General features: G+C 44.2%; 1 protein-coding gene across 4 annotated transcripts in view; it reads left to right on the top strand.

Moving 5' to 3' along the window:
• The window catches only part of LOC106985597 (contactin-associated protein-like 3), a 193,147-nt gene that overhangs the window by 78,523 nt on the left and 94,765 nt on the right, over positions 1–19,859 (top strand). For all 4 annotated transcript variants that reach the window (XM_053205346.1, XM_053205347.1, XM_053205345.1 and 1 more), the window contains one exon: positions 9,591–9,738. In XM_053205346.1, coding sequence (XP_053061321.1) covers positions 9,591–9,738 — 148 coding nt within the window. The remainder of the gene's footprint in view (positions 1–9,590; positions 9,739–19,859) is intronic.

Here is a 19,859-nt window from a genome sequence, read left to right as displayed (position 1 = left end):
TCCTCCGTCTTTCCCTGCCAAGTGAGGTCTGCAAGCCTCCAACTGGTGAGCCAACTGGGAGCCAGCTACTTCTTTTGTTAACTCCTATTTATGTGAACACATTTTTTCTCCTGTTCATCTGCCTTTTGTCAGTTTATTCTGTTTGGTTATTTTGAGAGAGAGAGAGTGTGTGTGTGATCAGGGAAGGGGCAGAGAGAGAGGGAGAGAGGAAATCCCAAGCAGGCTCTGCGCTGTCTGAACAGAGCCTGATGCGGGGCTTGCTCTCACGAACGGTGAGATCGTGACCTGAGCCGAAACCAAGAGTTGGATGCTTAACCAGCTGAGCCACCCAGGCGCCCCATGTCCGTTTATTCTGAGACCCTCAGTCACTGCATCCGAGGGACTCAGGACATCTTTCCTCCCTGATGCTGGCAGGTGTTCAGGGCGGATTATCATCATCCCTTGTGATTCTGAAATCTCAGGATTCTACTTTCGTCTGCATATTTAAAGAGTCCAGAATGTACCCTAAGATTATAAATGAGATCATCAAGCATACTGAAGCACTGAGGTAAACATTTTGAAATGGAAAAGATCTGGATTGTACACATAGCATAATGTAGTTTCCAATTCTGTAAAATTTTACGTAGGTGCAAATTCGACGGCAGAAACGAACCGTGGAGGCTAATGATATGAGCAGAATATAGCGTCGCAAAACTAATAATGAGCAAACGGGATGTCTAGTTAATGAGATGCATGCTTTTTATTATGCCACGGGTTGATTAAAAATGAATGGCAAGCAGTTTACAAAAGTGACGTCACTTGATCCTGCCTCTAACTGATTACATCCAGGATGAGCTCCTCATGTGCCTTTCTTGAAGATTGGGAACAGGGTGGGTCACTCCTCCCTGCCCCCCTTTTGGAGGAGGAAAGAGGGAGGGTATCTCCAAGTGACAGGGACTGGCGACTTGTGGATCTGGCGGTCTTCCCTGCAGGGACGAGGGATCAGGCGGTATTTGCTAATGCTTTCCCCAGTGCCTGGGACGTAGGCTCGAGCTTCTCTAGAACGTAGTTAATGATAGGAAGGATCCTGTGGCAGACAGGTAGCATTTCACTATGCCTGATGTGTGCCCTGTCTCGAATCAGGGGGATCCCTATTAGAAAATCTGAAAAGAAAGGATTGATGGGAAGCGGTAAATGCAGAAGACAATTACAATAAATCGTAAAAAAATGGTTAACTATGGGGCTGGGGAAAGAGTGGCTTCTGCATGTTAAGCTTTTCTGTACTGTTCGAATTTTCTAGCCAAGGCCATCTATGCGTATCATTTACTTTCCGTGTCAATAAGGGCTTTCCTGCTAGTGAAAACACAGACGACATTTTGTTCTTTCTTGTTATTTTGTATTAAGCAACAGGAGAACGCACAGTATTTAAAAAAAAAGGAATAAATTAAAAAAATAGTTTGCCGTCTTGCATTAATAAAGGCAAACAAAAGAGCAAGACAGAAATTAACAGACCAATATATGAAAATATTTAAATGATTGCATAGCGACTTGAGTTAAATAGATTCTTTAGTCCTCCACCTTTTCATACCCGTTCTCCAGTGTCTTCCGGGAGACGAACTTTAAAATTTCCACCCAGAACTGCGAGGTGTCTGAACTTTTGCTCTATTTGCAGCAGGCTAGCCTGCTTGTTTTCTGGATGCTGGGAGAAGACAAGAGACACCTGGGTCAGAGACAGAGGCGTGTGTGACTTGCTTGGTTACCCAGAATGCCCAGCAGGCAGCCTCACGTACTGGCCACAATTCTCCTTGACCCTGCGTCCCCCATGGGCCGTGTTTATAGGCTCAGGTGGATGCCTGCATGCAGTGGGGTTATGTTACGAGAGCTTAGGGAACCTGAGTCTTTTGTGCAGGACACATGCTTGCCCTTAGCTTGGAAGAAAAAGATGATCTCACAAGGAAGCTTTCTGTCTAAATGTCCTTGGAAGATAGTTCGGGATAAAAGATAGTCAGGGCTTCTGTTTGTAAGAGGTGCAGAAATGTGAGAAACCCATGGAGAATTGTCTTACCTCTGCTCTGGCCCCCACACGGCCTTTTGTCTTCCCTATGAAATGGCTATTATGTGGCGCAGAGGACTTCCTTCGTGTTTATGTCAACTGACTTTTCAGATCCAGCCTTCTTTTATCCTATGCGAGGTAGGATTCTTGTGTCAGAGTTAATTTTGAACTTCTAGTGGCCCTAATCATCTTGGTTGGACGGTGTTGCTGATTCAGATTTAAAACGCTAAGAAAAGAGCATCCTCGTTTTGTTACTAAAACAACCCAAACAGTTTGGGTTAGATAATTAGTTGAAAAACAGCTATTTGATCTTGACATAGTTTTCAACTTCTTTGGCTAAAATCCTATTTAAGTTATTAACACTTCCTTTTGAACGCAGAATTGTAACTACCACTCAGAAATGACTTATTTTTTTCTAGAAAGGCTGGAAAAATTCTGTGATGGTAAGTGTGTTTCCCTTATACACAGTGTAGGATTAATCTAAATGTCTCATTTGAGAAGAAAATTTTCAACGGAAAAAATTTGCATTCCGTTGCTGCAGGATTGTTTACTTGTTTCCCTATATTAAAACAGGCAGTTTGCCTCTTTTAAAAAAAAATGTATTTATTTAAAGTTTATTTATTTATTTATTTATTTATTTATTTATTTATTTATTTATTTATTTAAATATTGACTCAGTGTGGGGCTGGACCTCACTGCCCCCAACATCAAGAGTCGCAGTCGCACACTTCTCTGACCCAGCCAGCCAGGCGCCCCGGTAGTTAGCCTCTGGAAAGAAATTAAAATCCACACTGAATATTTCAGAAGTATTCAGTTGCTCAGTCTCCCTCAGAGGTTATTTAAAAATAGGGTTTTTGTTCGAGCTGTATACCACTACTGTGGAGTTTTCTTTTCCCCCCAGTTTATGGTGCCGTCACTGACCCATAATACGAAGATGTCCAACATGGTGATCTGACGTGTGGACGTATTGCGAAATGATCCCCACGATGAGCGTGGTCGACACCCAGCACCTCATATATTTTCTCGTGACTCTCGAGGCTAAAAGTCCCAAGATGAAGGTGTGGGCAGTTTTGGTTTCCCCTAAGGCCTCTCTTTCTTGACTTGCCGATGGCCACTTTCTCCCCGGGTCCTCAAATGGTCTTCCCTCTGTGTGTACCCTATCTAGGGTCTGTCCGTCTGTCCAGATGTCCCCTTCTTATAACAACCCAATAACACTGGATTAGGACTCACTGTAATGACCTCATTTTACCGTAATCACCTCTTTATAGACCCTTTCTCCAAATACAGTCATATTCTGAAGCACTATGGGTTTGGGCTTAAACATATGAATTTTGAGGGGGACACAGGTTAGCCCATCATAGTGAGTGACATGAGTTCCCTGCCTTATGACGTATTTTATTTTTTAAATATTTAAAATTTTATTTTTATTTGAGATAGGGATAGCATGTGAGTGCACACGAGCAGGAAGGAGGGGCAGAGGGAGAGAGAGAGAGACAGAGGGAGAGAGAATCTTAAGCAGGTCCCATGCTGAGCATGGAGGGCTGGGTCCCACGACTCCATGATCATGACCTGAGCCGAAACCAAGGGTCGGATGCTCAGCCAACTGAGCCGCCCAGGAGCCCCTTAATGTCGAATTAAACACAAACTGGTATCAGTTCAAGTCACTGGTTCTTCTCAAGGGGAAATCTTTCTCAATTTTGTGTAAATAATCTATTTTATGTATCATTATTTTCAACATATACAGGAGGCTGACAGGATAGTGCTATTCTGCCAATAATCTGAACTGTTAAAGAATGCCCTCAAAACTATGCCTAGAGTCAAATTTAAACGTTTTATTTAGTCCTTTTATTTCAACAAACTTATTTAATTTCTTCCTGTTGGTGATAGGATGTGCACACTATTAAACATTCATTTGAGGCATTTCTTATAAAACCAGCTAAACTTTATTTTATTCTTCTGTGTGACTCCTCAAATACTGAAAGCTGAGTCCTTTTTCAGAAACTAAGTTTGTGCCATATATGAAGTCACACACACTTATTTGCAATGTTCTGGTATTGTTTTCAGTAACTGTATGTTGTTTTTAAAATACGATCTTGTGGAGGCACCCGGGTGGCTCAGTCGGTGAAGCGTCTGACTGTTGATTTTGGCTCAGGTCATGATCTCATAGGTTCGTGGGATCGAGACCCACATTGGACTCTGGGCTGACAGCATGGAGCCTGCTTAGGATTTTGTCTCTCCCTCGCTGTCTGCCCCTTCCTCCCTTGTTTGCACATGCATTCTCTCTCTCTCTCTCTCTCTGTCTCTCTCTTTCTCTCTCAAAAATACATGAGTAAATATTAAAGTAAAATCAAATAAAATACCATGTTGTTGTCATTGGAAATATTTTTTTTCCTGGCTTTTTCTTTACCTCTTTGCCAGCAAAAAATGGCCAGATAGCTTATAAGATGTATTTCTCCTGATCATTTAGGAAGATTGGGAAGGGAAGAGTATGGAGAAACCCAAACTCTACTTTTCCTGCAGAGTCCAGGAAACCTGACTTCTCTCCTGGGTTCATATTTCAGGCAGAAGGTAAAACAAAGTGGTAAAAGCCTAACACTTAGCAATACAACTTGAGCAGAAATAAAGTTTTAAAAATACTTTATTTCAACTTGGCAATGTTTACACTGCCCTTCTCTATACCGCGCAGATAAAAAAAAAATCACGTCAGTCAAGAGCAGCGGCATTTAGGACCTGTTTCTTGCATCTGTGTTGGCCCCGGGGGTGTGGACGGCTCCAGGGCTGGGCCCCCGTGGGTTTCTGGGTGGCGTAGCTGTACTCGCTCTTGGGGTGGGTTCCGCCTGGAGGTAGAGGCAGGTGTTGGGACAGAGAGGTGGTTGTGTCTTTTGGGTCAGCTGTGGGTCTGACTTTGTGACTTGCTTCCACGAAGAGGCCATAAAACATACCAGGAACCACTCATTAAGTGCACGCTGTTTCCGGCACATGGAGATTTTCACATCAGAATATACTACTTACGTGCCTGTAATGTACCTGTTGTGTGCATTCAGACATACGTCTTACACACAAGCAAATCTTTTAAGCACACTTGGGGGGCGTGTTTTCTGGTTTTAAACCAGACGAGAGATTATCCTTTTCCTTTCTAGAACACGTTGAAGTAAACGTATCTGCACGCGTTGAAGCTTGAGCGGTCACCGGGCACGAAGCCTGCTGGTCTGGATGACTGAGCGGCTCCTTCTGGGTCCGACACGTGACATCCAGTCCGTGTTACTGAATGTCCAGTTCAGTCAATAAAACCATAGTGGCAGGAGGATACTTTCCTTGTTTTCTTTAAGTGTAAACCTTGTGGTACTTTCTGGTTCACTAAAATGTTAAAAATAATTTATCACGAGAGCATGGACTTGAAAGCAACCGACCACAGCGTTCGCATGGTCTGATTACAGGAAATGATTTTAGTACGTCCTTTCGTGGCCCGCGAGCCTCCAAAAATAACAGGGACAAAATGTTATATTTAGCAATAGCAATAATTGTTAGTATTCCCCCCTTACTCATGAAGAAGCAGAGACGTGGGGAGATTAAGTATATGTTGTCCAACACCATCATGGTCTGGCACTTGAAATGGCCAGAATTAGAGCTCAGAGCTCGGGGATTCCCGCACACCCCCTTTGTCCCCGCAACATCCCCTCTCCTACCGCAGAGGTCTTAAAATGCAGTGAACAGTGTGAGTGCAGAGTGAAGCTTGGATTTCGTAGGGGCCCAGCTTAGAGCCCTAATGATTATTTATTTTTAAAATCACTGAGACCCATTTCCGTAGACAGCCCCACTCCTATTTTGAAAGAAAGAATTGGTAGGAAAGCCTTTCTCACGATGCAGATATTTCAGACGTACAGTGACAAATACATGATCGGCATCTCGAAGGTCATTTGTTGTCTCTAATGCAGAATGGGATGGGGCACGTTACGCTGGAGACTGGGGCTTTGCCTGAGCCTCGTAACGATCCTTTCCTGTGATTTAGATCCTACTGATGTGACTGCTGAATAAACGAAATGCAGAGTGGGCAGCTTTTCAGAAATGTCATCGATTGCTAAAACATATTATTTTAGAAACGCATCTGTAGCATGTGAATGGAGCCCAAGCCGCGGACTCGGGTTCCCTTCCGCATAGCTAACGGGGAAACGGAAAACTTCATCAGACGTTGTTTGTTCCTAATCATGGATGAAACACTCAATTGTGATGCTTTTAAAGTGATTGAATATTGAGTCCACGTCTAGCTGAAGTGTTTCTGATCGATAGTGGGAAGGGGGGGGGTGTGTTGGTTTCTTTTTTTCCAGTTCATGTGTTATTTATTAATTGTGATGTATAATATTTGTTGAGTGCAATTAGTTTAATTGTGATGTATAATATTTATCATGCCAGCCAGGTACTGTTGTGAACGTTTTCAAATATTAGCTTATTTTTTAAAATTTAAATCCAAGTTAGTTAACATATACTGTAATAATGATTTCAGGAATAGAATTTAGTGATTCATCACTTACATATAACACCCAGTGCTCATCCCGACAAGTGCCCTCCTTAATGCCCGTGGCCCATTTAGCCCATCCCTCCACCCAGCACCCCTCCAGCGACCCTCAGCAGGAATGCCATGGAGAAGATGGTTAGGTGATGAACCCGTGAAACTCTCATACCCTAGCCCATCAGAACTGTAAGATAGTTTTTCTTTTTCCTACTTTATACATGAAGATGCTGGCTTCCCTGAGGTCACTCCTGTAACGAGAGATGGGGAAGAAGTTGGATGGAGCCGATTTTCAATTTTCGTAGGTCTGCGTGGAGGGGAACCTGGGTGAGAGCTGCTGAGGAATTGCCCAGGGCAGCTCGCTTCCACCGGGACCGCTGCTTTCTGCTCCCGTGGGGTCTGCCCCTTCCCGCATGTTAGAACAGGGCGAGGGTGACCCTTTGTTCTTGTCCGTCTGCGTTCAGCCTGTGCATCTGTGTTTGTTCTGGAAACACTAAACCAAAAATATAGAATAATAGATTATATAGATAGAAGAATAGAATGGAATAGAATAGAATAGAATAGAATAATAGATTAGAATAGAATAATAGATTATACCACCTCTGAAAAAGAAACGTTAGCTTAACAAAAATATACGGGATCATTTCAGTAATTAGCCCCAAACATGAGAGCATAGATATGCTAGTAGAGATCCCACCTGTGCCAGACTCACTTCACTTAATCTCTGTGTCTTTAAGGACACGTATCATTGATTTGTATCCAAAAGGACTGTTAATAATTCTACATGAGACACAAATAATGTAATTCCTTAAAATTAGAATGAATTATGATAATCACCTACGTGTATACATACACATACATAGGTTCCAAGCATTTGAATATAATTAAAATCGGACGCGATGAATGTTTTGTTTTGAACACAGATTCTCAGAAGTTGTGAAGAGTGTGTTTTGAATCCCCACTTTTCATAGACTATTAAGACATTATTGCCACTTGAAGTATTTCTTAAAGAGTATTCTGTTTAAATTCCACTAAAATAGAACCCGAAATTCCTTTTGCTGTCTGGCACTATCATCACACAATCTGAAGGGCGATTTTCAGAATTTATATTCAGTAAACAATATTTTAGAAGGAAGTAACTATATATCAAGAAAATACAACTTAAGTATCCTTCTTAGGAAGTAATTTAATTAAATGGTTCATGCTGAGATTTACAAGTTTTGTCAGCTACACTCAAATAAATATTGACTTCAATTCTTTTTTCTTTAAGTTTATTTATTTTGAGAGTGAGAGAGAGCACATGGTGGGGAGGGGCAGAGAGAGAAGGAGAGAGAGAATCCCAAGCAGGCTCCGCCATGTCAGCACAGAGCCCGATGCTGGGCTTGATCCCATGACCTGAGCGGAAATCAAGAGTCAGTTGCTTACCTGACTAGCCACCTGAGTGCCCCTTGACTTCAGTTCTTAAATTGAATTACAAGTTGGGCATCACCGTGAATGTAGGAGCTGATGTTTCTCCCTTCACTGTTTACCTGCACATCTTGGGTACTGAACCTGAGACGTTAAGTAACAGGATGCGGAGTTTGACAGATGAGCCCTCTCGGCCGAAGGTACTGACGGTATCCAAAATGGCAGCCAGGAGCACAGCCACAGTGGCCAGCCTTCGTGGACCGCCTACCTCCAGGCCGATATGGGAATGTTACTTTTCAGATATTGTCTAACTTAGTAGCATCTCAACCTGTGGAGTTAGGGTTTACAAGCTGGTTTTGTAGGCGAGGGAACTGTGGCCCGCAGCCCATGACTACAACTAAGACCACGGGCCGGCAAGTGGTGGGGCAGGTACAATGCGGTTCCAAATTCACATCTGGAGCGTGGAGGCACGCTGATCGTGGCGTGGCAGTTGCTAACCCTTGAAAACGAAGACAGCATAAAGGACAAATATGACACTTCCATTGGACGAGAGAGAGATGACTGAGTGCGTCTGAGTTGGTATTTCATTCTCTAGCCCAGCGGAAGAGTTATAGCATGTGAGATTCCCACCACATTGGAGTTTTTGATATCCGTAGTTCCGTCTGTTTATACCTCGTTGTCATGGCTTAGTAGGGATTGAACTTGATTTGGTCGTTAAGCTGGGGCCTAGTGTTCCACAAGGCCAGACAACGAGGCAGGCAGCATTCCTGGCTGAGCTAAGAAGAACTTCGCTCCCGGGCTGTTTGATTGTATCTGGCTGTTCATGTGACATGCAGGCAGGAAGGTGAGTCTGACCTTCTGATGCAAGTGGGCATAAGGAAGGGTCGACTTTTTCCCCCTAATTATATTACTGTCATATGCAGGAGTATTACGAGGACATCTTTTGCCTCTCTGAATAATAAAACTGGGAGAGATCAAAGAGCGTACAACTGGAAGTTTTGACTGTGGGTTGCAAAGAACTGACAGAATTTTAGATAGACTTAACATCTGGCATTACGTTTTAGAAGCTGAGCGCCCTTACTCATTCTTTGCGGAGCATAGACCAGTAAGGTCCTTGGATGGGGTAGCATTTTCTAGTAAGATGCTGTGTAACAGGAAAACTTTAGATTGTTATGACTATTATAGCCTAGGCCATCTGGGAAAATTGGTTAAGAATCTGATGACGAATCAATGGAATCAACTTTAAAAGGCCATATAAAGCATCAGGGGTTGGGCATCTGGGTAGCTCATTGGTTGGGCATCCGATTCTTGATTTCGGCTCAGGTCATGATCCCAGGGTTGTGGGATCCAGCCCTGCATCGGGCTCCATGTTCTGCTTGATTGCCTTGGATGTGGGGCTGCGTGTGAACGTCTGCAAATTCCTTATTTACCCTGCAAATAAGGAAAACTTAGACCATGGCGACTAATCCAGGCCCTGAAGAAAGGTTGTCGCACAGCCTCTCAAACGTTAGCGGCATTTCTATAAAGCGGGCGGCCTTTTGCGTATTAACAAGGTGAGGCACCCATCCCTCACAGGCACGAGAGGTGACAGCGTGAACTCGGCATTCTGCAGACACATTGATCCCTTTCTCCGTTTTCTCCCAGGGTTTTCCAGGAAACACAAACGCAGACAGCGTGGTACATTACAGACTCGAGCCTCCCTTTGAAGCCAGGTTCCTGCGCTTCCTCCCCGTAGCCTGGAACCCTAAGGGCAGGATTGGGATGCGGATAGAAGTGTACGGATGTGCATACAGTAAGTGGTGTTTATCCCCCCCCCCCCCGCCCGCCGACATCGATGACGGGCTGACGTGCTCTAAATGTCGAACTGAAAACTGAACCTGACTTCTTTTAGCCTTTTAAATATCTATGTAAACCGGATTTTTATGGAACGCCTTGATATTATGCTGTCTTTAGTTATTTTCTAGTCGAATGTACAGGTGCACCTGGCCTGAGCCTCAGAACCTTTACTTCATGAAAGTAACGAACTCCAAATCAACAGCGGTAATTTACTGGGACCGATGATGCTGTTCTCTGATGCTGTCACTGGGGTGACCCTCGTGTGGGGACGCTGGTGATCTTGTTTTCCATGAGCCCCACGATGATGACTCAGTTCTTGGTTTAGGTTCACTGCCTGCGTCTCCACTTTTCTCACTCGAGGCCTCTTTTGAACGTCATTTACGTGTCGTGTCTTCCCTCTTTTCTCTACTGATGAGAAGAGTAACAAACATCACATAAATACCAGCATAAACACCTTCAGCGAAATACGTGGGGGAATCAGCTCTACAGTTGCCATTTCGATGATCTGGAATACACCAGTGTTTACTTAAAGTAATACGAAAAGAAAAAATAATGATTAAAAAATACCTTCTAGAAAACCGGAGACTAACTCAAAGAGTATATCGGATGGGGGCATCTCGTAAGGTTGGGTTTTTGGTCCCACTTCATTTCGAAAGCGATGTCTTTTCTCCCAAATTCGGTTCTCATAACCACTATATTATCCTGGCCTTCATTTCCTCATTCCCTCACTTGCCATCTAAGAATTTATCGGACACTTGGCCATTTGCCAAGAACTGTGTTAAACATTGGAGGTGGGGGGCCGTTCTAGAATGATTCATTTTTGTTGTCAGGATTTTATGAGAAGCCGTAAAATTGTACAAAACAGACGTAAAATACTGGAACGTGACCCTGGGGCACAGGGAGTAGAGCGGTCAGTCGGTTTTCCAAGTGAAGGGCTTGGGAGGTGAGCTGCGGGCAGGGAGGGGTCCCGGGGAGGGAGGAGGAACGCTCGGAGAAATAGTGGCTGCAGGAATCTCAGCTTCTGTTGGCTCAGGGATCAAGGAGGATATGGGCACTCGAGGGCACAGGGAGCGGTTGTGTAGGAATGATACCATTGCCCCTTCGCTAACCCCACAGACAGTGAGACCTTCTGGAGGTGAGGCTCACCATCCCAGAAGCAACCCCGTTCTAGATTCAAGGGTCCCCTTCGGCCTCAGCTCATCCAGCTGCCAGATGACAGGCTCCCCTTCCGCTCTGTTTCCAAATCCTACCTCTGCATGGCATTTCCGTGCACCATTTAGCCCACATGATGCCGCGTGGCCGTCCGCCTTTTTCTTTCTCTTTCCGTCGGTCATCTCCTTCCATCCTTTTGTTTCTGGGATCCACGAACACGCTCACGGCCGCAACGGCCGGGACGCCTGATCCTCGGTTTCTCTTTGATCCCATAAAATGAGTTTCTCCTTTCTCCCATTACCCGGGAAACAACGTCAGGTTTACTACTTGAAAGCCGTGCATGCTCTTTGATGGGGATTTGCCATCAGTTTGATGTTCTTCTTGAGGAGATATTACCATGGTTCCTCCGGTTAGAGGTCAGTGCCAGAAAGATCAAAGCTGTGCGCCTGATCCCCGGAAGGGCTGGTTGGCTGTGTAGCTCTCATGGGGCCTGCGTGCATCCAAAATTCAGCAAACATGAGCTGTCGGGCATCAGGGGTTCCCACTGTAACTTATAATAGTTCTCACTACTTGTGAAACTTTGCGGAGTACATTCCTTAATAGTAGGGCCTCTCTCTGTAGTGTCTTCATTTTTATTATTAATAAGAATAATTGTTGAAGCCTAGCACTTTGCACTTTTATTTTTGAGTGTTTGAATATGATACGGTTTATAGCCCAAAGTGCTAATGATTATCTCCCCCCCCCCCATTTCTATTTTCACTTCTCTGTTGATAGTGAGAAAATGTCCAGATTGCTTATCTTGGCATATAGTGTCCCTTAGATGCAACGTCTCTGTTTGGTTTCATTTCTTTACACCCCAGTTATACTCCAATGACACTGGCCATTCGTAGAAACCAACCTCATGCATTTTCATGGCTTCCTGGCACATGAGTGTTCTCTTCCTGAAAATCCCTCCCCCCCACGTCTAGAGTGCACAGTCTGTTTAGAGTCCCCTGCCCCCTCCAGCAGCCCCCAGTGTCCAGTGTTCATATTCCCCGTGGACTTGTTCTTGGCTTTGTATTCTACTCTGAAAAGGTCTCCCCTTGGGTGTCTTTCTGCTTTCTTAAGTTTTCAGGAACGTTTAATGCACTGTCTGATCAATTCCAAGTTGACATCCCTGATGCAGGTCTCTGAAGCCACAGACAGGCATTCTGTGCCCAGGTCTACCTTCATTTCTTTCTCGATGGTTATTCCTCTTTGGGGCATCTTCAGTTGCTTCTTTTCGGCCATCTACTTCGACTCCCCGTGTTCAAGGTCAGTGTCTTCTCAAGTCTACCCTTGAGCTGGCTCCATTCCCATCATGGTTTATTAGTGTGTTTATTGGTGAATAAGAGAAGGAAGAAAGAGGGGAGGACAGAAGGAAAGCAAAGACGAAGGAAGGAGTGCATGAATCCTTGGGAATGTGGAATATGTAGGCACAGAATGGCGAACAATGTGGTAATCCACCAGTCGTCCGTGTGGCCCTCCAGTCCTGTGTCAGATCAGGCATTGAAAATTAAATGAGTTAGGGGCACCCGGGTGGCTCAGTCGGTTAAGCGCCTGACTTGGGCTTGGGTCGTGATCTCAGAGTTCATGAGTTTGAGCCCCACATCGGGCTCTGCACTGACAGTGTGGAGCCTGCTTGGCATTCTCTCTCTCTGCCCCTCCCCTGCTCGCACACTTGCCCTCTCTCTCTCTCTGTCTCTCAAAATAAATAAATAAACATTAAAAAATATTTAAAAAAAAGAAAATAAAATGGGTTAGCAGGGAAGAGAATAAGGGAATAAAACAGGTAATTGACAGTTCGAAATACTGTGTTTATTTAAAAAATATATTGATGGGGTGCCTGGGTGGCTCAGTCGGTTAAGCATCTGACTTCAGCTCAGGTCAGGATCTCATGGTTAGTGGGTTCGAGCCCTGCATCGGGCTCTGTGCTGATGGCTCAGAGCCTGGAGCCTGCTTTGGATTCTATGTCTCCCTCTCTCTCTCTGCCCACCCCGACTTGCACTCTGTCTTGCTCGCTCTCAAGAATAAAAATAATAAAAACATTAAAAAAAATAAAAATAGAAAAACAGTTGGATAATTGCATCAAAAATGGTTTTATTTAACAACCTCAACATGTGTCAGTATTTATAATCCTGTTACCATTCTATTTTATATACAACATATAGTTAATATTTTCTATCTAATGAGATACACATATGTATATACATGTATACGTACACATTTATATTCATCGACCCATGTAAACTCTGGTGTTCTCTGTTCCTTTGTATTGATCCACATTTCCACATATCATTTTCCTTCCACCTCAAAGGCTCCTTTTAGCATTTTTTGCTGTGTAGGTCTGCTGGTGAGGACTTCTTTCACATTTTGGATATCTGGAGAAAGTTGGTATTTCGCCTTCATTTTTGAAAGTTATTTGAGCTCAGTATGGAATTCTAGGATAACGTTTTTTCATTCATTACTTTCAAGACATTGCTCTTATGTTTCCTCACTTGTATCCTGTCCCCAGAGAAACCCACTGCTATCTGTATCTATGTGTCTTTCGAATGTGACATGCCTTTTTTTTCCCTCTAGCTGCTTTTAAGATTTTGAGCAATTTGTTTCTGATGTAGTTTGGTTTTGTTTTATTCGGTTTCTTGTGTTTGGAGCTGACTGGGTTATTTTGATTTGTGGGTTTATAGTTTTCATCAGATTTGGAAAGTTTCAGCCATTGTTTCTTCAGATATTTTTTTTTCTACATTTTCCCCTCACTTTTTTCCTTAAGGGACCCAATTGTCATTAGATAAAACACATATTAGGCTGTTTGTTTGATTTTGTTGTGTCACACAACTTCACTGATGTCCTGTTTATTTTCTCAAGTAATTTGTTTTATGCCTCGTTTCATTTTAAAATATTTCTATTGCTGTGTCTTCGAGTTCACTAGTCTATTTTTCTGCATTGTTTAACCTGCCAGTCGTCCCATTCAGTGTGTTTTTCAACTCAGACATTGTAATTTTCACTTTTTTAGAAGTATCTCTTGTGTAGCTACCTGACTTCTTGAACATATGCATGACAGTTGTAACAACTGCCTTAATGCCTTTCTTTGCTAATTACAGTATCTGGGTCAGTTCTATTTTGATTGCTTTTTTTTCCCCCTCACTGCGGGCCGTACTTCCCAGCTTCCTAGTATGCCTGGAGATTTTTGAGTAGATGCCAGACATTTTGATTTTTACCTTGGGTACTGGATATTCTTGCTTTCTTATATGCGTGAGCTTTCTTCAAGGACACATTGAATTGAAGGGATTTGATTCTTCTAGGTGTTGCTTGTAAAGTGTGTTGGGGTGCCTGGGTGGCTCAGTCGGTTACGTGTCCGACTTCAGCTCAGGTCACGATCTCGCGGTGAGTTCGAGCCCCGCGTCGGGCTCTGGGCTGATGGCTCAGAGCCTGGAGCCTGCTTCTGATTCTGTGTCTCCCTCTCTCTCTGCCCCTCCCCCGTTCATGCTCTCTCTGTCTCAAAAATAAATAAACATTAAAAAAAAATTAAAAAAAAAGTGTGTTAGCCCAACCAAAGCAGTGTTTTAGTCTAGGGTAATTATTCCCACCACTTAGGTAAGAGCCTTCTGAGTACTCCACCCACTGGCAGATGTTAGTGAGGTCTCCGGTCTGGATGATAACAGTGGGCACTGTTCCCAAGCCATTCGTCCTCTTAGATGGTTCATTTCCCGGTCTTGATGGGCTCCGTCCCTCGCACACACTGATCGGCATTTGCCGAACACTCAAGAGGGGCGTATTGCTGGTCGCCCATGTTCTCACCCTTCATCCTTCTCCTCTTCGTGCTCTGCCTGTGGATTCCAGGTGCTCTGTGCCCCCCCAGACTTCTGACTCTGTCTCCTCTTCCCAGGACGTCTGCTGGGCTCTGCCTCAGTTCCTCCTTTCTGCCCTATGACCTGGACACTCTCCCCAGGCAGTGCCCAATTGGTGTTCCAGGGCTCATCTTGTGTCTCCCATCCCTCGGGAATGAAAACCATTGTTTAATGTCCTCCTCAGCCCCTCCCCCCCCTTTTTTCTACCTTCAAGTGAGAGAGTAAATCTGGTCACTCCATCTTGGCCAGGAGCAGAAGTCGTAAATGCGGTTTTAGCTCTTGCTGTATTTTTCTTTGCCCGGTGCTCAAACGTAATAAGGCAGTCAACATCCGTGTTTCGGTCACTGCTGCACACACCGTCAAGATGTTAAGTTGTTTAAGACTCATTTCAGTTGCTGTGTGGGAAAGCCCTCTTCATCCTTCTCCGGATAGAAAACGGACCTGGACAGGTGAAGGTCTTCCACAGTGGAATCAGGATTTGGACCGTCACGGGACAACGCCAGTCCTTTCTCTGAGCTGCTGCTGCTCTGTGTTGTCCTGAAAGGCTGTTTGTGGGACCGGATCCAGGGGCTATGAGTCAATTAGCACAAATTTGGTGTCACTACTAGTAACCTGGATGTCTCTAATTGGCTGGTGTGGGGGGCCCTTTTTCATAATACCGTTGGTGATTCAGTCATCAAAGCATAATCTCAGTTAATAAAACTAATGATGAGGGGCGCCTGGGTGGCTCAGTCAGTTAAGCATCCAACTTTGGCTCAGGCCATGATCTCACGGTTTGTGGGTTCGAGCCCCGCATCGGGCTCCGCGCAGACAGTGCGGACCCTGCTTGGGATTCTCTCTCTCCCTCTGTCTCTCTGCCCCATCCATAACTCGTGCTTTCTGTCCCTCAAAATAAATAAAATAATAAATAAATAAAACTCATAATGATAAAATCACGTAAAATTGGAAAAACGCTGTTATTTTCAATTAAGTATCACATTTTCTATTTTGGAATGTGGGTTCTATACTCTTCCAATAGAGGAAAGTACCGCTTCCTATTCTAATGCGTAACAAGTGACCTCTATTTCAAGTACCCCAATTATTTAGTTAGTTGAATGGCATACAAAGACATTGTTCATGAAGCCTTCTTGTGGAAGTTCAGTGTGATGCTAAGCGGTAATTTACTACATCATTTGGGTGTTTTTATTCAAATAAATACTATCGTCGATTATTTGTATTAATTATGGGCATCGTAAATTGTATTTGCTCTTACAATAGTCCAGTATCAAACACTTTACCTTCATGAGCTGATAAAAGGTCACCTGAGCGTCACCAGTGAGCTCTAAGACTGGAAAGGTGGTTTCTCTAGTCAGTCTGTAATCAGTGGTACAGAGATCAGGGGAACCTCTGTTTAATGGAGATTACTGTCAAGGTGGAGCTTGAGGCTTGAGGACCCCGGGGCTGTCCCCCATCCATGCTCAGAGAGCTCACTCCTACTGACTCATTGAGCTAAGCCTTCTGTCTCCCACAATATGATGTTTCGGTTTAATTTTGAAAACTCTATGGCCTTTAAAAATCATGTTTGAGGGATACGTGTTTAAAAAAGTCATTCTAGATTTGCCGACCTGTCAATTTGTTTTCAGATAGTCGGATTGGTTTTTGAGTATCTGTAAGTAAAGGGCATTTTGCAGAATTGATTCTCTTTGATGGGGCCTGTCACTGAGTTTCCAGTCTAAATGTTCCTGTTGTAAAGCATCTTTGTGATAACGTATATGCTGGGCTTCACAGAGGGGCTTCTTGATTAACAGTACAGCCCACTGTTGGGACCATGTTGGCTTCTTTCTGGCGCCTGTCTGTAAATTGCATGTGACAGGCACCATGTGATTAGTAGGATGTTTACATTCTTTCTCTCCAAATGCTTCCCCGGAGAAAAGCCCTCTCACCCCTGCTTCCCTCATCTTGACTGTGAGTTGCTTCCCCGTCACCAAATTTCTTAGCCCCACGGTAAGACTAGGTGATTCCTGCAGAAATGCGTTCTTTCACGAGAGCCGAAGTGGGGACACGAGGGAAGCACTGTCCGCTCTGGGAGGCTCCGGCCACATCTGTCTGCTTCTGTTTTATCCCGACATCGATACAGTGTGGCGCCTTGTGGCCTATGTCAATATGAAATGAAAATGGGGCTGCATTTGGGGAATGGATGAAAATGAAGTCAAGGCAGGGGCAGGGCGGGGGGGGGGAGGAAAATGGGGAAAAATGGTCTTTTACTAACAAAACTGTATTTGCCAAAGCAGAATCCCTGCTGAAGCCGAATTTGAAGTTACAGAAGCTTGTCAATATAAAACCAATCTTTTATAATACGACACAGGAGCCAAAATACTTTCTCATACTTTATAAATAAATATACATTCAAGTATAGTCACAAGTGGGGGCACCTGGGTGGCTCAGTCAGTTAAGCATCTGACTCTTGATTTCGGCTCAGGTCACAGTCTCACATTTATGAGATCGAGCCCTACATCGGGCTTTGCACTAACAGCCAGGAGCCTGCTGGGGATTCTCTCTCTCCCTCTCTCTGTCTCTCTGCCCTTCCCCTTTTCGTGCATGCACAATCTCTCTCTCTCTGTCTCTCACAATAAATAAACATTAAAAAAAAGAATAGCCACCAATGAAGTGTATTGAATTATGCAATAGGCAGATCAAAAAAATAATTAAGTTGGTGATTTCCCATCTAAAATAGGGTTTTTGATGTTGAAATCAAAGAAGGATCACAGAATGTCCGGCCCTGAACTGGTTCTCGTCACGGCCACCTCTGAACAATCAGGAATTGAGCCCGGTGACCGTCACCGGTCGATTCCACGGAGTGGAAGATGTACGCATGTCTGTAAAGGGCCAGACAGCACACATTTTAGGCTTGGTGGGAGCATGTGCTCTCTGCCACTGTTCTTTGTTCTTTTAACAAACCTTTACAGAAAGTAGCTCACCGGGGCTGTACAGGCTGCAGACTGATGTGGATAGTTTCCGATGAAGAGGAGGAGCAGCCTGACCTTCCAGACTTCTAAAAGCAATTCCTGAATTTTATCCGTGTCATTCTCACCCCCTTAGTCTGTTACCGTTTAAGTAACAGACTTAACGGAGCTTAAGTCTGTTACCATTTAAGACTTTAGTGAAACTAACCAGGACTGTTACAAGATGCATTTTTGAAGTGGTTTTGTTTGACTCGGTTGATGACGTAGCTGGATGATATAATTCCGCCACTTTACAGGCCTAGAAAACCTGTCAAAAGACAGGTGAAGTCTGCCTCATAAGATCTCATGTGATGATTAACATGTGGTTGATTGTGCAACGTCCAAGTGTCCATGATCTCGTTGGAGAGAGAGCTGAAAACATTCAAGGGTTGTAAGGCCACTCTTTTGCGTTTCTATAAATCCAGTAAATTTTTCACCGCTCCGTTTTATCTGAGGGAAAGGTTCCAGGAAACAGAATTTAGCTGCTGGAGAGCAGTGGTTCTCAAATGTAGTCATCAAGCCAGCAGCGGCATTGTTGGGGGTTCGTGTTAGAAATGCAGATTCTCTGTTCCCACCCCAGGCCAGCAGAGTCGGAGCTCTGGGGATGGGGCCCAGCAGTTAGCGCTTACCCCACACTCCAGCACGTTCTCATCCCTGGAAGGTCAATATTACGCTTACAAAGCAATAGTGGCCCCAGGGAAGCTGAGGGCCAAAGCTATCGGATCAGAATAATTCTGACAAAATCATTCATGGAACAAACAGCTCTCATTCACTCACTTCAGAAAGAAGCCTTAGGGGCGCCTGGGTGGCTGAGTCGGGTAAGTGTCCGACTTCGGCTCAGGTCATGATCTCGCAGTCGGTGAGTTCGAGCCCCGCGTCGGGCTCTGTGCTGACAGCTCAGAGCCTGGAGCCTGTTTCAGATTCTGGGTCTCCCTGTCTCTCTGGCCCTCCCCCGTTCATGCTCTGTCTCTCTCTGTCTCAAAAATAAATAAACGTTAAAAAAAATTAAAAAAAAAAAAAAAAGAAAGAAGCCTTAATTATTATCATTGCCTTTCGGTGACGTGCCCACAGAAAAACTAGACTAGTAAAATGTTAAAGTATTTAAATCCTTCATTATCAAATTCTCATTACTGTCATCTAACACACTAAAGGACACTGTTTGAATTTGACAAAGGGTTATGTTTTTATCAGGCACATTCATTTAATTATGCAACGGAGAATAACTGCTTGTTTACATGATTTTTAGACAGACGGCAGTGTTTATATATTTTCCACTGTGTGTGTGAATCAAAATCAAGCTTCTGAATTTTCCCATTTTATTGGCTTTCTCTTGCACCTTTATTTGTTATACATATGTGTTCTTAAAATTTTTCTTTTTAGGGGCCCCCGGGTGGCTCAGTCAGTTAAGCACTGGACTCTTGACTTTGGTTCAGGTCATGATCTCAGAGTTTGTGGCATAGAGCCCCACGTCGGGCTCTGTGCTGATAGTGCAGAGCTTGCTTGAGATTCTCTCTCTCCCTCTCTCTCTTCTCTCTCTCCTTCAGGAAATAAACTTTTAAAAATAAATAAATAGGGGCAACCTGGGTGGCTCAGTCGGTTGAGCCTCCGACTTTGGCTCAGGTCACGATCTCACGGTCCATGAGTACGAGCCCCGCGTCGGGCTCTGTGCTGCCGGCTCGGAGCCTGGAGCCTGCTTCGGATTCTGTGTCTCCCTTTCTTTCTGCCCCTCCCCTGTCCGTGCTCTGTCTCTCTTCTTGTTTGTCTGTCTTCTTGTTTGTTTATTGATTTGTCTTGTTTTTAGATTCCACGCACGAGTAAAATCACACGGTGTTTGTCTTTCTAAGGCACAGTCACGTCTTGTCTTGTTTACTTGTGAGATACGAAAAACACAGGAGATTTTTCCGGGTAATACGAATCCCTCTGTGTCTCTCTTGTTCTGTCTTCAAGTGGTTTGGCCAGTGTTCTTTCTACGTTAATGATAAAATAGAACTTTTTCAGATGCAAGGGACCTTGATGGTTGGAGAGATGAAACTGTCAGAAAGTTGAGAGAAAACGGCAGCGTTGTAGCCATCGTGTGA

This window comes from Acinonyx jubatus, chromosome D4 (genome assembly GCF_027475565.1).
Source record: "Acinonyx jubatus isolate Ajub_Pintada_27869175 chromosome D4, VMU_Ajub_asm_v1.0, whole genome shotgun sequence".
NCBI lineage: Eukaryota > Metazoa > Chordata > Mammalia > Carnivora > Felidae > Acinonyx > Acinonyx jubatus.
Note: the sequence above shows the minus strand (reverse complement) of the source record. Positions and strands in the feature narration are given on the sequence as shown.